This window comes from Tetranychus urticae, chromosome 3, assembly GCF_039701765.1.
Source record: "Tetranychus urticae isolate SD_2017Ah chromosome 3, NJAU_TeUrti_SD_1.0, whole genome shotgun sequence".
Taxonomy (NCBI): Eukaryota; Metazoa; Arthropoda; class Arachnida; order Trombidiformes; family Tetranychidae; genus Tetranychus; species Tetranychus urticae.
Genome location: NC_142960.1, coordinates 20,902,181 through 20,919,844, shown reverse-complemented (window position 1 = coordinate 20,919,844; position 17,664 = coordinate 20,902,181). Strand labels below are relative to the sequence as shown.

The 17,664-nt window shown below is 32.5% G+C and overlaps 4 protein-coding genes across 5 annotated transcripts; 3 read left to right on the top strand and 1 right to left on the bottom strand.

Moving 5' to 3' along the window:
* Nucleotides 1-14: 14 nt before the first annotated feature.
* Nucleotides 15-1,888, bottom strand: LOC107364878 (uncharacterized). The gene is made up of 2 exons (XM_015932325.3): nucleotides 1,755-1,888; nucleotides 15-1,549 (listed from the first exon to the last, which is right to left on the bottom strand). Exons 1-2 carry the CDS (start codon nucleotides 1,755-1,757, stop codon nucleotides 152-154), a joined length of 1,401 nt encoding a protein of 466 aa, XP_015787811.2. The 5' UTR covers nucleotides 1,758-1,888; the 3' UTR covers nucleotides 15-151.
* Nucleotides 1,889-1,965: 77 nt separating this feature from the next.
* Nucleotides 1,966-5,044, top strand: LOC107364879 (IST1 homolog). The gene is made up of 5 exons (XM_015932326.3): nucleotides 1,966-2,459; nucleotides 2,554-2,873; nucleotides 3,443-3,969; nucleotides 4,042-4,230; nucleotides 4,288-5,044. The coding sequence occupies exons 3-5, from the start codon at nucleotides 3,477-3,479 to the stop codon at nucleotides 4,842-4,844; spliced, it is 1,239 nt and encodes a 412-aa protein (XP_015787812.1). The 5' UTR covers nucleotides 1,966-2,459; nucleotides 2,554-2,873; nucleotides 3,443-3,476; the 3' UTR covers nucleotides 4,845-5,044.
* A 6,926-nt stretch (nucleotides 5,045-11,970) lies between these two features.
* LOC107365020 (lysosomal-associated transmembrane protein 4A) lies at nucleotides 11,971-15,388 on the top strand. The gene is made up of 3 exons (XM_015932485.3): nucleotides 11,971-12,289; nucleotides 13,280-13,774; nucleotides 14,173-15,388. Exons 1-3 carry the CDS (start codon nucleotides 12,194-12,196, stop codon nucleotides 14,542-14,544), a joined length of 963 nt encoding a protein of 320 aa, XP_015787971.1. The 5' UTR covers nucleotides 11,971-12,193; the 3' UTR covers nucleotides 14,545-15,388.
* Nucleotides 15,389-16,171: 783 nt separating this feature from the next.
* Nucleotides 16,172-17,606, top strand: LOC107364681 (uncharacterized). Of its 2 annotated transcripts, none has more exons than XM_015932106.3 (2): nucleotides 16,172-16,460; nucleotides 16,855-17,606. In XM_015932106.3, exons 1-2 carry the CDS (start codon nucleotides 16,328-16,330, stop codon nucleotides 17,385-17,387), a joined length of 666 nt encoding a protein of 221 aa, XP_015787592.2. In that variant the 5' UTR covers nucleotides 16,172-16,327; the 3' UTR covers nucleotides 17,388-17,606. The 2 variants fall into 2 exon arrangements, with proteins under 2 accessions (XP_015787592.2, XP_089125624.1); XM_089269498.1 differs by lacking the exon at nucleotides 16,172-16,460 and adding an exon at nucleotides 16,606-16,770.
* The last annotated feature ends 58 nt before the right edge of the window (nucleotides 17,607-17,664 follow it).

Here is a 17,664-nt window from a genome sequence, read left to right as displayed (position 1 = left end):
ATGAGAGAGTGAGATTTGTGTGTTTTATTTTTATTTTATTAGTAAGTCAGATTGTTTGTGTCTGATTGTACATGTGAGGAGCAGAGTACAAATTTTGCAGGTAAATGTTTGTTACATGCTTGTCAGAGTAATGTGTGTGTCATGTTATGTGTTAGTTGTTTTGATTTGTTTTGGTTTTAGGTGTCATTATCATGCTGTAATTCATGTTAATGAATTGAAGCTCGTATTGTAGACGCCAGATGAATTCAGTGCAATTTGGGTCGTTGAAAGAGTGACCATTTTTCTTACAACCTGGGCATTTGTATTTATTTGTTTGTCCATATATTGGACAGGCATGAATGTGTTGACGACTGCAAAAGTTACATACTGGTTGTTGTCCACATGTGTTGGTAGTGTGACCGTAAGAAGCACATTGGTAACACGCCAGTACATTGAAATTGTCGTACACATCATATTTGCAGATACCTGAGAAGATTTTACCTCTTTTCTTAACAATTGCTTGGCGTACATTAGGAGAGACTTCAATTACTACATTAAACTTTTCACCTTTGGCTACGACTGATTTTTTGTTTACCATAAAGATAGAGCCCTTATTTTTTGGTATCCATTTGTTCTTGTTTAGGATTTTTTGTGACCATAGATCCCAGTCTGTTTCACCATTATTGTCTATGTTTCTGTTGATAACCCCATTAATACGAACACAAGGATTCCTAAGTGTAGGTATTTCATGGACCCAATTACTCTGTTTGCTCTTGACATATTTAACAAATTTGTCTCTGCTTTTTATGTCTTCAAAGTGAATTGTTATTACCTTGTTTCCTTTGGTGATTTTTTCTATGTCACCATATTCAAGATCTTCATCTACTAGAGTGTTTTCAACTTCATTTTTGAATTCCTCAGCTGTTATGTTTTCTTTGGTTTTGTGTTTTAGATTAATTATTGGCTTGGAGTTGTTGTGCTGTATAGCATACCAGCCTGGTTGTAGACCTTCTTCGTCTTCATCTTCCATGTAGGTTTTGCTGATCACTTTTCGTCTTTTTGATGGAGCAACATTGTCTTCATCAACTATGGCGTTGAGTGTTTCAGTGTCAATCTCGATCATATCATCATCATTAATTGTAGCAAGGTTGTTGGTTGAGGCTGTTTCAGGATTGTCGGTGTCATTTTCACTCCCTGTATTCTTCTTTGATCTGGTGTTTCTTTTGCTGCCTGTTTTGTTGTTGTTTTCTCCACCATTGTTAGTTCTTTTATTGGTACTCTTGCTGAGTTTAGCAATTTCGGCAAAATGTATTGATACTTTCGTGGCTTTTTCAATCAATTCAGTTGGCTTTTTTAAGGTCAGATCAGTTTCCTCCTTATCTTTCTTGACCATGCTTGCCATGGCGAGGACGGTTTTGTTGATATCACCTATGGTGTATTTGTCTTTGAAGGCAATATATTTGGTCGGATCATTAATTGCTTCGTATGCCAGGTCGATAGTGGCGTTTTGATTTATATTCCATTCATCCAAAAGTTTGATGGTTTGTTTGTCATTGGTGTTATCAGTTGACTGTGTGGTGGATAAAAAATATAGATAAGATATGATGTGTAAGCGGATTAGTTGGTTCATTTTTGTTTGTTTTTAAAATTGTATATTTTTTGAGTTTGTATTTATAGTAATTTGTATCATTCAAGTTTTGTATGTATGACTGGTGTAATTTACACCAAATTTGTTCAGTAATTGAGTTTAATTAAAACAATGGTGTGAGACTTACCATGTTGGATGCTTGTATGAAGCACGTGTTTGTGAGCAAAAAGTGGTTAAGGTGTAATTATGATGTTTTATTGATGTAAAGATGGAAATTTAGGTATCGTTGGATGCCTTGTCGGTAGTTAAACACAATAATCACAAAATTAAGATTGTAGGATAATTAAAATAGTTAAATTAGTTGGTTAATCACAGGAGGTAAAATTCAGGTGACTACTCCGGAAGAAGACAAAATGTTAGTGAGAATAGCATATTTTGCTGTATGAATAGCGTAGCTCATTGAAAGCAATTGAAAAAAACTTGTTATGGTTTTTGTGCGATGTTACTGTTTGATTTATGAACAATCGTCATCTTAATTTCAGTTCGTTTAATGATATTTCATATGTGAATTTACTTAAAAAAGTCTAGTTTAAGTTGACCAGTGAAAAATTTAAGTGAATAATATCATGTTTACCTCGAGCGACATAAATATGATGCTCTATCAAATTGTTACATCGACGGCAAAGCATCGATTTGGGTTGATTCTCAAACACTACCAACTCGGAATTATTATTGTAGCTGAAATTCTTGGTCGTCGATCAACCTCTATAGTTTGTCTTATAAATTGCGATGACATTTGAAAATTTCAATCCACTCACTTATTGCTACCGTTCTTCATCCAAGACCATTTTTAGAGGCTTTGAAAATGTTCAATTTCTTGCATGAAAACAATGTAAGTTACATTTATTATCTATTAGCACATTGCTGTTTAAACAAAAAATATTATCAATTATGTGAGATAATCTGAGTCATTCTTTTATTTCCAGTTTCTCCCTCTACCATGATCACTTGCTATTGTCAAGATCAGAATCACATTCATAATGGCTTTGGTTAAATTTTGGCTCTCAATTTATTTGTTTAACTCACGATAAAGATTACTAATCAAAGCTCCCCATTTCAATTCTCTGCTTCTTTTGAGTGCCTTTTTTGAAGCTTTGTTCCTATTAAATGAACATTATTCCATTATTCTGTTCATCTGCTGATTTTTATTTCTTGGTCGAATCTCTCGTCAAATTCGCTTATTTCATGGATAACATATCATCAACAAACACCTGTTAAATCACCTTAACTATAACCAAAGAAAAAGGTCAGATATTTTCTTATTTGTATTTTTAAATGTTTACAATTTTCTTTCTGATAAGTGGAGCTCTCCAGGTCATCCGAACCGATTTCACCATTTCTACATATAAAAATTGATTTTTGAATCTGCTCTTCTAGTGTTTCTCTTTAATTTGCTATCCTAAATATTTTGAGGGAATTAAATACTCACAATTCCAATTGATCTATGATAAAAATATTAACTTTTAGTCGGATGACCTGCGGTACTTCGCTTGTGATGTTATAATCGGTAGGTTTATGCAAGATCTAATCCTTTATTGATACCTTTTACATGTATTTACTATCACTGAATTATTTTCTCGATTAATAAGCAATATTAGTTATTTTTAGTCATATTGCTTTGTCATTTGCAGTAGTATAAAGCTGAATACAACTCCTACTTCCTAAATCAAAAATTTGTCATTAGATTAATCGGATAATAAAGGATTTACTTGTAATTTTTCATAAAATTATTTTTCAAAAGTCTCAAAGTTCGGATCTGAAATCGTTTAAACTTTGTTGGACACATTTTAATGTATTTTGTCTCTTTCACTACAGGTTTCTATCGCAAAACTAAATCAACTGCTGCAAAATGTTCAAGCCAAATTATAATAAATTAAAGACTAACCTTAAACTGGTCATCCAGAGACTCAAAATGTTAGAGAAAAAGAAGACAGAAAATGCCTTGAAAGCTAGAAGGGAAATTGCTTCGTATATTGCTGCAAATAAAATTGATCGAGCCAAGATTCGTGTTGAGGCCATTATCAGAGAGGATTATCTGGTTGAGGCATTGGAAACTATTGAAATGTACTGTGATTTACTTTTAACCCGATTTGGTTTGATTGAACAAATGAACACCTTAGATGATGGAATTGCCGAAGCCGTTAGTTCAGTCATCTGGGCAGCCCCTAGGATTACAGACATTCAAGAGCTCTCAGTGATTGTTGAATTGTTTACTAAAAAATATGGGAAACAATATGTTATGGCAGTGAAGGAAGGTGGTATCAATACCGTTGGTACAAATTTAAAGAAAAAAATGAGCATAGAAGAATTGCCCAAAATCATGATTGAACGTTATTTGATTGGTAAGTTTGGCATTCCAATTTAAAAATTTTTGCTTTCTTTCCTCTTATTTACTTTTATTTTTATTTTTACAGAAATTGCTAGAGACCAGAATGTACAATACATTCCCGATATTGAAGTCATGTTACAGGATGATCTTTATTTAGCTGAAGAAGCCATCGCCAATAAGAGGCCTGGTTTTCTAATCGATTTAGGGCCTAGTCTTGGTCCGCCACCTCTTCCATTACTTAATCCCAGTGATCCTTATGCTGGACCCCCTCTAGGTAATGAAAATAAATTTAAAGAAATGTACCAAATCTAATTTATCTAATCATTTTTAGGATTTCAATATGGACCGCCTTACCCACCAGGACCATCAGGGCCGCCAGGTTCAGGAGGTCCAACACATCCGTCAGGACCACCAGGACCACCAGGACCATCAGAATCATTCAGATCATTAGGACCATCACCAAATTCAAGCATTCAAACAATGCCTACATCACACTATCCGAATCAAGGTTCTGAGAAAGGCCCTGTTGATAAAGATAAAGATATTTCTCAATTCGTTTCTCCTTCTAACTTTGGATGTTCACCTAAAGCTCCTCCTGATTCATCTGATTTTGATCTGTCACTAATAATTCCTAATTATGATCCACCCAATTACCACAGTATGTTTCCTGAGTCAAAACCCATTCATAAATCGGAAGACAAATTAACACCTCCTCCTCCAGCTCCTCGAAAGTCAAAGACGTCCAACAATGACGAACATGGTGACTTGCCTGACTTACCAAGTATTCCTAACTCTTTGCCAGATATCGAAGGAAGTGATAAAAATGATGATGATATTGATCTTGACGATTTGGCCGCACGATTTGAAGCTCTAAAGAAGAAAAAATAAACTAATGGATTTTTTTGGGACTAAATACGATCTATTTTTGATTTAAAATTATTAAATAAATCTATATTTACATGTTATTAGTTATGACCATCTTTAAAGAGTTTATTGAAAATTTGATTGCTGCCTAAATTTTTTATATTATCAAGCATACAATTTCAATCCAATGAATATTTTTATTTAATAAAAATTTAATCAAATCATTCAATGTTTCTCAATATCCTTTCCTTTTGTAACTTGACCAGACAGTGATATTAACAGCAAATGTTCATTCATTAGCAATCTTTTCAATTCACTTTCAATTGAGCAAACCGTCAACACTGACCTCACAACCTTTGATCTTATAAATTGAAACATTTAATTCTGTTTTTTAATCAATCAAGTAATCAGTCAGTTAAAAGAATAGAAAGAAGTGTAAAAAGTAAACAAATTGAACCCAAAAAACAATAAATTAAACAGACAAAATTGCCAATACATGACAGTTATACCAAAGTTAGGTTGTTCATTGAGTTACAACAATTGTCAAATATACTAAAAAAAGGTCCGAGAAAATGTTCAACAATTGACTGATTAAACTTTTGATAAATTGTATTGTTTGATGAATCATTGATTTTGAAATACAATTATTAATTCAAGAAAGTTTGAGGTTGACGGCGAACAATCCCAATCGAAGCGAAATAAGTGATCTTTTTGATAATTAAATCAAGAAAATTTCTATTGACATGCAATTCATAAAATCAGTTAAGGGTGGTTGTTACTGCGAAGACAAAATTTATTCAGAAATTGAAACAAATGGACGAAAACGGGTAAAAATTGATTTCTTTCTGATTTTCGATTAAACCGATCGTTTTCTGTTGCCGTAAACGTTAACGAGCTGAAACTTGTTATTTGTACATAAAACTGTTGGCTCACATCTTGGATTGAATACTCTCAGCAATTTATCAGCAGTTCACTTGATTTTGGTCATTGACCTAAAAACTTTTAGCCTCGACATTTTAAGAATGGCATCATCTACGATCATCATTCTTTCACCAAATTATCTCTGTACTTATTAATAATTCAATTCAATTTAGTAACTTTCCATTAGTGCATTTGGTTCATGATGTTCGGGTTGTAAATGCATGAGCAACAACTCATTCAACAAAATAAACTAATCTCAACCCATTTCTTGGTAAACAAACCAATTTTCTGGTTAAAATTACAAGCTTAATGCAAAAAGTACTGCAAAAGGCTTGAACATTTGAGTTAATAGTTGAGACTTGGTGGGTCAATAGGAATACAAGAACTGAATCCATTGATGCTATTAAATAATTCATCCGATGAACAGTTTTCTAGAAAATCGAGTCCAAAGTTTAAACTTCGACCGCTTTTTTCATCTTTAAGGAAGGAGATTTTTTCATTAAACCCATTTTAACGATGCAACTTTTGATGACCAACCAGAAAATGGTCTTATTTTGATGAATAACATTTTCTGTTTCTGTTAAATAGATCAAGTTCAATCGCTAGTCAAACCGAACTCTTTCTGTGACCGTAAGAGTTAGAATGCCGAAACTTATTATACGAGTGTAGATATTGTTGGTACAAGTCATGGCTTGAATAATTTTTATGATTTAGCGACATTTCTCTTGATTTTGGACATTTACCTGAAACCTATCGATATCGATATTTCGAGAATGGTTGTACAGACAAGCATCATTGTTTGAACAATCACTAGATTTTATTATCAACTATGGTACACTGAAATATCAGATCAATCAAGATCCTACAAAAAAAGCTATAGCATTTTTACTTTGCTGTCAGATTTGGTTATTGATTTACAAAAGTAATTGTTTACTTCTGTTTTGTTAGAAGAATATTGATTATTGAATAAATTAGCTCGGATTTTCTTCGATATTTGATAGTAAATTGTTGTAACACATAACAAAATCTAATGATTCGCCGAAAAACGATGGTTGTAGAGGCTACCATTCTCGAAATATTAATGTTCAAAGTTTTTAGGCCAATGGCCAAAATCAAGAGAACGGTCAATTAATTGAAAAAAGTATTCGATTCTTGATGCATACCAACAATTTTCATGGCGGAATAATTCATTTAAGCTCTCTAACACGTATGGTAACAGAAAGAGTTCGGTTTAACTGAAAATCGAACTGATCTGTTTCAAAGTGACAAAAAACTTTGTTCCATATAATAAAGGACATTCTCTGTTTGCTCATCAAAAATTACATCAGTAAAATGAGTTTAATGAAAAATCCTGCTTCCATTATTGAACAAAAAGCTATCGAAATTTCAGCCCCGAACTCGATTTTCTCGAAAACTATTGATCATAGAAGTTTTTAAATAGCACAAATGGATTCTGTTTCTATTTACTGACAGACCTACAGAGTTTAAACTTGAAAGAAATTTGTTTTTCCTCGTTTTTGTCCATTTGTTTTTCAGTGCTTGTGTCAATTTGTGCATAAATGTAACAATTGTGTTGTTTTTGTATTTTTAATAAAGTAACAAAGTCGCCTAAATATTGCTGAAACATTGTAAATTAGAATCACGAAATCGGGTGAACCAGTTTCTTCAAGAATTGTACTTTCACTGAAACTGAAACAAACGATTTATATTAATGGTATGTCAATGCCTCAAGTTATGTTTGAAAGATACAAAAACAACACAATTGTTACATTTAAGCTAAAATTGACACAAGTACTGAAAAAAATGGCCAAAACCGAGCAAAAACAAATTTCTTGCAAGTTTAAACTCTGTAGGTTTGTAAGGATATAAACAACTGAATCCATTTGTGCTATCAAAAAGTATCTTCGATGAATAGTTCTCTAGAAAATCGAGTTCAAAGTTAAAACTTTGATCGCTTTTTGTCCGACTATGGAAGTAGATTTTTTCATGAAACTTATTATTTGTCCATAAAAACTGGGGGTTAACATCATGGATTAAATACTTTTTTCAATTCGAAAATAGTTTTCGTTATTTTGGGCATTGGCCTTAAAACTTTGAGCTTCGATATTTCACGAATGGCATCACCTACGATCGTCATTCTTGCATCAATTTAATCCCTTACTTGTTAGTAATTGGATGCAATTTAATAACTTTTCATCAGCACATTTGGTTCATGATATTCGGGTTGTAAATGTACAAACAACAACTTATTTAACAAAACAAAATCATCTCAACCCATTTCTTGGTAAATGAACCAGTTTTCTGGTTAAACTTGCAAAGGAAATGCAAAAAGTACTGCAAAAGGCTCAAAAATTTGAGTAAATAGTTGAGACTTGGTGGGTTTGTAGGGACATAAAAATTGTGTCTATTCTTGCTATTAAATAATTTATCTGATGAACACTTTTCGAGAAAATAAAGGTCAAAGTTGGAACTTCGATCGCTTTTTGTACCTTTATTAAAGCTTATTTTTTCATGCCACTCATTTTCCTGACGTAACTTTTGATAATCAACTAGGAAATGAACTTATATTGAAAAATATAACTTTATGTTTCTTGTAAAACAGATCAGTTCGATTTTCAGTTAAACCGAACTATTTCTGTCACCTTAAGAATTAGAGAACTGAAACTTGTTTTGAGTGTGCAAATATTGTTGGTACAAATCATAACGTCAATAATTTTTGTGATTTAGCGACATTTCTCTTGATTTTGGGTATTTAACTAAAAACTTATCGAAACCGATATTTCTAGAATAGCTGTACGGACAAGCATCATTGTTAGAACAATCGCAAGATTTTATTATGAACTATGTTATACTGAAATATCAGATCAATCAAGATCCTACAAAAAAAGCTATAGCATTTATTACTTTGCTGTCAGATTTGGTTCTTGATTTACAAAGATAATAGTTTACTTATGCTGTGTTAGAAGAATATTGATAATTAAATAAATTAGCTCAGATCTTCTTCGGTATTCGATCATATATTGTTATAACCCATAACAAAATCTAATGATTAGCCAAAGAATGATGATTGTCTGTTCAACCATTCTCGAAATATCGATGTTCAAGGTTTTATGGCCAAAGGCCAAAATCAAGAGAACGGCTGGTAAATTGAAAAAAGTATTCAAGTCATGACCTGTGGCAACAATTGCCCTGAACAAATAATAAGTTTCAGCTCATTGACTCGCACGGTCACAGAAAGAGTTCGGTTTAACTGAAAATCGAACTGATCTGTTTTAAAGAAACACAGGACTTTATTTCATGTAATAAAAGGCACTTTCTTGTTGCTCATCAGAATTTATATCAGGAAAATGAGTTTAATACAAAAACCTGCTCCCATTATTGCACAAAACGCGATCGAAATTTTAGCCGCTAACTCGATTTTCTCGAGGCCTATTGATCGGAGAAACTTTTGAATAGCACAAATAGGTTCTGTTTTTATGTCTTTACAAACTTACAGAGTTTAAACTTTAAAGAAATGCATTTTTACCCGTTTTTGGCCATTTGTTTCCAGTACTTGTATCAATTTGTGCATAAATGCAACAATTGTGTTGCTTGTGTCTTTTAAGTAACAAGTTATGATGTATTTACCAAAGGAAATCGATGTGAGCAAACTTCTGTCCATCATGAGTCTCGAATAATCCAATGATCCGTCCAATTCCGGTGTTATCTTCATTTTCACTTCTTTTATTTCTAGCCAAGGTAACAAAGTCGCCTAAATAAAGCTGAAACATTGTAAATTAGAACCACTAAAGTTGAAAATTAAAAACTAAAGATGTACCTCAATCCCATTGATTCTGGTGGACTCATAATAAATCCTTTTTGAAAAAGGATCTTTATGCTTTGCTTTGCTGGCCCAAATGATTTTAGTTGCCATTAAATTGATCTTGGCTTTTCCGTAACCTCGACTTCCAAGTTGTTTGTAAATTGATTTTGATTTACTTGCATCTTGTGTTGTGTTCAATGCACCTTTAAACTGTTTCTCGAAAAATGTAGCCACAAGCTCGGTACAAGTAGCATAAGAGTCTCTGTTCATTCCTTTACGAGCACCACGACGAATGATGTTTCTCGATGGCCCGGCCTGTTGAGTCGATTTACCAGTAGATTTCGTTCTGTGAAAAGTTAAAGCAATTGTTAGATTTTATTCATTTTAGATCAACATAATTAACATTTAATTATCATTTTAACATTTGATAAAAAGTTGAAAGCCACAAAACTTTTGCGTTAGAAGGATCTTCATCAATAAATGAATTAGCTCAGATTTTTTTCGGTATACTGTTATAGCCCATAGTGAAATCTGATGTTTGGTGAAAGAATGATGATTGTAGGTGATGCAGTTCATCAAATATTGATGCTCAAAATTTTTAGGTTAATGTTCAAAATCAAGAGAACTGCCGCTAAATCATAAAAATTATTCAAGCCATGATCTGTACCAACAATATCTACACACGTATAATAAGTTTCAGCATTCTAACTCTTCTGATTCTACTAACTAATTCTAACGGTCACAGAAAGAGTTCGGTTTAACTAGCGATTGAACTTGATCTATTTATCAGAAACAGAAAATGTTATTCATCAAAATAAGACCATTTTCTGGTTGATCATCAAAAGTTGCAAAGTTAAAAGAAGTTCTATGAAAAAACCTGTTTCCAAAGCTGCACAAAACACGATCGAAGTTTAAACTTTGGACTCGATTTTCTAGAAAACTGTCCATCAGATGAATTATTTAATAGCATCAATGGATTCAGTTCTTGTGTCCCTACTGACCCACCAAGTCTCAACTCTTAGCTAAGATGTTTGAGCCTTTAGCAGTACTTTTTGCATTAAACTTGTAAGATTAACCAGAAAATTGGTTTGTTTACCAAGAAATGGGTTGAGATTAGTTTATTTTGTTGAATGAGTTGTTTCTCATGCCGAACATCATGAACCAAATGCACTAATGGAGAGTTATTAAATTGAATTAAATCATTAATTAGTAAAGAGATAATTTGGTGGAAGGATGATATTTGTAGATGATGCCATAATCGAAATATCGAGGCTAAAAGTTTTAAGGCCAATGGTCAAAATCAAGAGAAAAGCTGATAAATTGAAAAAAGGATTCAAGCCATGATGTGTTCCATTAATTTTTATGGACAAATAATAAGTTTCAGCTCTTAAACTCTTACGGCCACAGAAGACGATCGGTTTAATCGAAAATCGAACTAATCGGTTTTATAGAAAAAGAAAAGCTCTATCTCTTAAAATAAGTACATTTTCTGGTTTATAATCAAAAGTTGCATCAGTATTATGAGTTTCATAGAAAAATTTGCTTCCATAATTGTACAAAAAGCGATCGAAGTTTCAACTTTGACCTCAATTTTCTCGAAAACTATTGATCATAGAAGTTTTTTACTAGCACAGATGGATTCAGTTTTTATGTCCCTGCAAATTAACATCGGCTAAATTTGAAAGAAATTAATTTTTACCCGTTTTTGCCAGTTCGTGAATAAATGTGATGATTGTGTTAATTTTTTCTTGCAGTAATAACAGTTAAGAGTAGATACCCAAAAACTGGTAAGATAACTTCTCGAGCGATGCTGAGATCACCTTAAATGTTTACATCATGTGCAAATTTATTAAAATAAGTAATTTATGCCAAAAAGTGAAAATTTTCAGTAAATCATGTTTACCTCTAGTGTCATAAATTTGATTCCCTGCGACGACAATTTGCATAAATTTGGCGTTAATTCTCAAACACTTGCCCTAGCTCTAGAAATATACATATAACTGAATTCTTGGTCGTCGATCTACCTCTATAATTTGTCTCATGATTTGCGATGACATTTGCAAATCTCAATTCACTCAAGTATTACCGTTTTCATCCAAGACCACTTTAGGGGCTTTGAAATGTTTTATTTTCTTGCATGAAAACAATGTAATCCTTGCAATTGCTGGCTCATGTTTTAATTCGTGATAATCATTATTTATATCTCCCTTTGAACAGGTAATTCTGATGAATTGTTTTGCTTTTTGATTGGGAAGAAGATTATGTTTTTCAATTCTCTCTCTGTAACAAGAGTTTTGTTACTCTACTAGGCAAGGCTAAACTCACTACATTTTGTGTATGTTTAACGGTTCAAAGTGATTGCTATTTATCCAGAGGAAAGTAACTGTAAACAAACGTTTTATTTTTGCTTTCTATTCACAATAGATTCAGGTTTTAATGAATCTTTATCTATTTATTTCTGTTCATACTGTTCAATCTGCATTTAATTGTATCAATTCAATTATTGTAATGTATTTACCAATGGGATTGGTTACTAAATGAATTTTGTGAAGCTTTTCCACTGGAAACAACCTAATCTTGCACTTTTGTCTATTTCTATTTCTCTGTTTACCTTGTTTCTTAATTAATTTAGTTTAAATTGCGATTCAAAATGATGAATATTGATAGTCGTAGTGTTGAACGTTATTCCCACTGCTTGTGTCTTCATGTTCAACCAACCTCGCTCATTATTGGTTTCATTCATTTGGTAAGTTGACCCTTTTAATTCAAAACATTGTTTCAAGTTAGATCGTGCCTTTTCTTATCCATTATTTTCTTTCCATAACCTTCCAAGTTAATCTTTAATCCTATTTTGCTTTCAAATCCCTTTTTCATTTTATAGCTCACAATTGTCAGCTATTTATCAATTTTTGTAACAATAAATTCTTTGTTAGACTCCAAAAACATTCCATAATCAATCATGAAGTTAAAAAATTGATAAATGCCTGTATAATTTGAGTCAATTACGTGTGTGATTCTAGCCCATCAAAAAACTGCTCTTGGTTTTCAGCCGATTAAAATTAGACTCAACTCTTTTTTTTAACAAATTGCTTGTTACTGAAAGTAACATGGCAGCCTGTGCAAATTATGCCTATGAATGGTAACTCTGTTCATTTTTGAAACGGTACAAAATTTTATATATTATATAACCGTAATCGACCAAAAAATTATCATTTTCCTCACTCTTTATCTAGACTTAATTATTGTGCAGACGGTTACAAAGATGGCATTTCATGTGTGACTACTAATATTAATTTCACTAAAGTGTCTCTATGCGTCATAAAATAATGGTTTTGTTAGAATAGAGATTTCCTTGCAATATTTACAAGCCTTTACAAGAAAATGTCTCTTTATTATTCTGATTGACGCAAGGCTCTTATTTATTATCAGATTTGTAATATCTATCAATATCTCTTGCATTTCTCTCGTTTTACCTTTTAAGTTGCTATGGCTTCAATTGTATACCTTTTCGTTACTCTTTGTACCTAACCGAGTTAAGGCAAACTAAACCAGATAAAGGTGCAAATCAGTCAAATAGGGACTTTGGCTGGTTTCAATTTTTGGCGGCTAAAAACAAACACACTTATTGCTCAAATTTCTTGCCTTATCCCATATATTACAAAGCATGAATCTAAATGATCATAAAACTAATCTGATTTTGTTTTTCTCTTTAATGCAATGGCCGATTATGAATTAGATTTCATCTCTTTTGAACATCGTTCTTCACTTCGAGGATTACACTCAATACCACGATGAAGAGAAACGTATGGTTGATCTTCATCGATCAACAACAACCTCCTTAAACATGATGGTTAGCCTGATGATGGCCACTGTATCGGCCTTGTTAATCTATGGAGTAACCAAATCACGTCCATCTTACTTGATGCCCTTCTTTGGAATCAAATTATACATCTTTTTTTTCTCGCTTCCGGCATCCATTTCAATGCTCTGTTTTTCACCTCACCTTTCATCTCAATACGATTCCAATGGACGAACCTGGGGAGGGGAAATGAAGCGTCTCTGGTCTTCATCTGATCTCACCACTGCATACACTTCCTCCGTTTTCATGGCACTCATTGAATTCCTCTATCAATCCTATTTCATATGTGTTATTTGGAAATGTTATCGTTATTTAAAGCTTAAAGAATCGGTCATTCCCTTACACATACCTTACCATCTTAGAGGAGTTGAGGTAAGTTTCTGAGACCAGAAATAAACGCAAGACAATAGGAAACCAGATAAATGAGAAACCAAGGAAACAATGAATCCATAACCAGATTAGCTAAGATAATTAATGAGTGTAAAATTGAAATAACTTTCATAACTGTTAAGACGTGGTTGAAGTAGTCTCAGATTTTGACAGGAGAAAATTTATTTATCTTCTTCATCATGTGTTAAGACAGTCAGAAAACTAAATACAGAGTCCAAATTCATCATGACAAAAGCTAAATCAATTTTGTTAGAAAAAATAGTTAAAAAAAACTCTAATAATGCTTTTATCCGGTTATCATGTCTGCTTTCCTATTTCTGGCTCCAACTAGTAATTTTGACAATTTATTAATCTTTTATTCTCTACTTTTCTTCCAACAGATAACAGTTCCCTCTGAGATTGCCACAACACCTAGTACTATGGCTCCACCCGACTATGAGACAGCAACAAAATTGAATCCACCGCCTGATTATGAATCAGCTTTAAAAAATTATCAAGGGATACCTGCTCCTGACCAGGTCACTGTAACTGAACCAGTCGAATCATGCAGGGAGAATCCAGACAGCAATGATAATATTAATGTCGCTGAACTACCTCGATCCGGATCATGGTGTGTAAGTGATGAATCCAAGGCCTCGGGAAAGAGCGATGAAAAGAGCACAACAAGCGATGCTAGTCATATTAACGATTCAAGTTCCCATAACAATAGTCACTGTGATACAGCCAACAAAACGGATCAAAATAACAGCTAAATTTGACGAGATGATCTTGGTCCTAACGAAAGTTAATTTAATCACGCTAATTACTTGTTCACAGGAATCGAGTCTTCTTCCCACCTAATTCATCATCGTCATTTTCATCATCCCATTCACTTGAATTCATCTTCCTTAGTTTTTCTACTTAGCTTTTTCCTCTTGATTAGAGGATAAATTACTGACAAGAGGAATCAACTAAACGAGAGTTTCCTTTAATCATTCAATGAAACTCGAAAGTTTCATCCTCTTACGATTTTAAGAGCACATTTCAGCACACAATTGTTTTCTGCCGATTTATTCAAGTAGAGTTCAAACTTTTATCATCACTCCTCCATAAAAGGGAAGGATAAAGATGACAAACCTAAAATCTAGTTTATGCCGTTTCTACTTTAGTTAGAGACGATTTTATTCAAGCTATTATTCAGAAGAAACTGGAAAAAATTGTTGATTATAATTATAACAGAATTATCTAAATCATTATCATGTACAGAAAAATGTATAAGTTTTATGCTAAATGGATTATTTGTGAAAGAAATTTCATCAACTTTTATTCTGAAAGGCAAAAGGTTTTTTTTCTAGTAAATAAACAAACAAAATTGTTTCTTTATTTAATTCAGATGAAAATTGAAAGCTAATTTACCTATTATTATAATTGTGTATATTTTTTTATTCATCACTATTCAAAGGTTTATCGTGTTTCAACATAAAAACTCAACAAACATTTTTAATTGTTCTAGTCTATCGATTCTAGTTTACCAATGACAATATCAATATTAACGATGCTTTTATGTATTATAAATAAAGATGATCACTGAATTAAAATTAAACCTCTTTTTTGGCTTATTTGATCTTTTAATAAATATTACTCTTCGCTGACGGTAATCACGAAACCAAATTTAAAATTATCTTTATGGTACTCAAGAGCTTACGATTCCAATTCAATTTGAACCAATCAATGTTTCTCAATTATCCACAATTCATATTGAATCGTGAATATTTTAAGACTGAATTTTCGTGATTCATTGATTTATGGTAAATTAACTGTAAACCATTGAAATATGCCAACAATGAACCTTTTATAACTTGACCAGACAGTGATATTAACAGCAAATGTTCATTCATTAGCAATCTTTTCAATTCACTTTCAAGCTTTTTCAATTAAGCAAACCGTCAACATTGACCTCACAACCTTTGATCTTATAAATTGAAACATTTAATTCTGTTTTTTTAATCAATCAAGTAATCAGTCAGTTAAAAGAATAGAAAGAAGTGTAAAAAGTAAACAAACTGAACCCAAAAAACAATAAATTAAACAGACAAAATTGCCAATACATGACAGTTATACCAAAGTTAGGTTGTTCATTGAGTTACAACAATTGTCAAATATACTAAAAAAAGGCCCGAGAAAATGTTCGACAATTGACTGATTAAACTTTTGATACGATAAATTATTGGTGAACTTAGACATCAGCAATTAAGTAAAAAGGTAGACAAGATTCTTGGCAAACTTGAACTTGATTTGTTATGAAATGTGACTAGAAAAGAAGAAATTGTCGAAAGAAAATTGTCGATCTTACTAACTTATATAAAATGGTTTATCCTGATATCCCAATCATTCAGTGATCAACATTCGTCTTAACCATTAGGATTAAATTTATAAGCATTAAGTTAATATATAACTCTCCATCGATTCCATCCATAACCATAAGGAAAAGTGTTAATTTATTTTCATCATTTAAAATCCTTTACTTTCAACTAAACCTTCTTTTCATTTGTAACCATGAGATCATTATTATTCACCTTAACACTATTCAGTGTTATACTTTTAGTCGTTGCTCATCACCACCGTTGCCACCGTGAGAGGAAACACCAATGTTGTAAAAAGGAAGTTCATCATCATCATGAACATGAAGGTATGTAGATATTCTGGTCCAAATTTCACACAAAACAAGTTTAATTGATTTACTCAAACCATATCATTACATTTCGATTTATCGGTCAGATGTTTCAATAATCCTTTGAAAACATAGTGTTAATCAGATGAGATAAATAGACAAATTAATTGGACGATTTGCTAAATCTCACACTCTCGAAACCTATCAGACGCTAACAAAAAATATCAAAAGCTGTAAGTTGTTTAAAGTCTCATGTGGAGAGCAGAATTGAATTTAACGGTTATTTTAAATTGTGTTTTTTCAGCTAAAAATATAAATATTCAGAAATGTTAAGTGTAAAATTTTCAAAATTTAGTTTATTTATTTTGTGATTGAAATAAGAAAATTAATAATGTATTTTTCGTTTTCGCAGGTCACAAGGTTCACCACAAACATGCTCATGGTCACGGACACAAGCACGGTCACCATCACCAGAATCATCATCACCATCATCATACAGGAGGTGGACATGGACACGGTCATCATCATGATGACCACGATGAACATGATGATCACCATGAACATAAATCTAGTAAATCTAATCAAAAACCAGAGCAAAAGGAAGAGCAAAATGTGAGTAGCGGAAAGATAGGCAGCAAAGGACCCATTGCTATTGTACTTCAAGGCGATAATGCTGGAAAGTTATTGGAAAATGTTTTGAAAGCACAAAAAAGGCATCAAGTTTCAGCCTCAAGTGGGACTCCTGCAAAGTCAGGGTACGCTGAACTTGCTCGATCAGGAAAAATGAATTCTGGAGGAGGAATGCCTATGGGAATGGGAATGAACTCAATGGGAATGAACCCAATGGGCATGAATCCAATGGGAATGACCTCAATGGGTGCCTATCCACAATACCCAACGTATGGTGGATACAATCAAATGATGGGTGCACGAGCCATGTTTTAGTCTAGTTTTTCTGATTGGAACCCAACTCTGAACAAATCACCCAACGCTTTCAATTTACCAAGTAAATTGAAATTCATTTTGTAAATTTCATACTTCATCTATTTATTTATTTATTAATCTCATTTGCAAGCTCATTGGATGTAAAATACATCATTTAATTTAATACTGTTTGATATAGAAATTCAATAAATCCAAATTTCAACCATTTCTCTCTCAAAATTCAAATTATCTTTGACTTTATTCATTGCAAATACTAATAGATTGTTGAAATTGGTGC